Here is a 1,100-nt window from a genome sequence, read left to right as displayed (position 1 = left end):
AAATGCTTTTGGTTAAGCTGATATTTTATTTTTCAAAGCAGAAACTTAAGTTTTGATATCTCACTATTAAATCTTGTTGCTTGCTGAATTTGTTTTTGTTTTTGTTTTTTTCCCTTATTCTTTCAGAACTAGTAGATCTTCCCCTGGTAAAGTTTGACTTTTCCTGCAATAAAGTGCTCGCGATTCCAATTTGTTTTAGAGAGATGAAGCAGCTGCAGATACTACTGCTTGAGAATAATCCTTTGCAGTCTCCTCCAGCACAGGTGAGAAGCCTTGTAGCACAACCGTTTCTGGGATTTGCTATCAGTAGAGGGTAAGCAGCTCTCCAGAGATGGTTTTTTGATCCTTTACTGATTTAATATTAGGTTTGATTATAAGGAGTCACACGAAAAATATAAACCTTTGATGAATCTCATACAACATTAAGTTGTCTTCTGCATTAACGTTATTTACCAGCTTTTGGCTGGTAAATTTGGAATGTGTGTGTTGGGCAACTCGAAATTTTCACTGCTCTGAAAGTGCCATGAGTATGGACTTTAGAGTTACAAATACATTTTAATTAGTAGGTGAATTTGCAGATATGGAATGTACAAATAATGAGAGACTATATTCTTTATTTTAATGTTAGCAGGAAAATGGAGTTTAAACATTTTTAAATATGATGATTGGTTATTTGGAGATGGTATTCAAGCTCAAATATTAAACTATTGAGAACAAAAGGGTGTACATCAAATGGTTAGCCGTGTAAATATTTTAAATTTTATTTTACTTTCGAATAATTTAACAACTTATTGAATCTCTAGTACTTTTTAAGCTCTTGTTTGTTTCCTTCTGGGCTTGAAAATAAATGTACCTTTGTACCCTTCTATAAGGTCCCTGGGTGGCACAAACATTTGCACTCACCTAAAGATGGGCAGTTTGACCCACCCAGCAGCAATGCAGAAGAAAGGTCTGGTGATCTACTTTCATAAAGATTAAAAAAAAAAAAAAAACTCAATGCCTTTGAGTTGGCCTGACTCATAACGACCCCTTCTTGGGTTTCCAAGGCAGTATCACCATGGAAGTAGATTGCCCAACCTTCCTTCCGAGGAATGGCTGGT

The 1,100-nt window shown here is 35.5% G+C and overlaps 1 protein-coding gene across 1 annotated transcript in view; it reads left to right on the top strand.

The window, feature by feature from the left end:
• Nucleotides 1-1,100, top strand: part of LRCH1 (leucine rich repeats and calponin homology domain containing 1) — a 343,960-nt gene that overhangs the window by 255,035 nt on the left and 87,825 nt on the right. Inside the window, exon 5 of the mRNA XM_042781726.1 lies at nucleotides 127-263. Within this exon, the coding sequence (XP_042637660.1) occupies nucleotides 127-263 (137 nt within the window). The remainder of the gene's footprint in view (nucleotides 1-126; nucleotides 264-1,100) is intronic.

This window comes from Orycteropus afer, unplaced genomic scaffold (genome assembly GCF_000298275.1).
Source record: "Orycteropus afer afer isolate SDZICR_OR568_19922 unplaced genomic scaffold, OryAfe1.0 scaffold00157, whole genome shotgun sequence".
Classification (NCBI taxonomy): domain Eukaryota; kingdom Metazoa; phylum Chordata; class Mammalia; order Tubulidentata; family Orycteropodidae; genus Orycteropus; species Orycteropus afer.
Note: the sequence above shows the minus strand (reverse complement) of the source record. Positions and strands in the feature narration are given on the sequence as shown.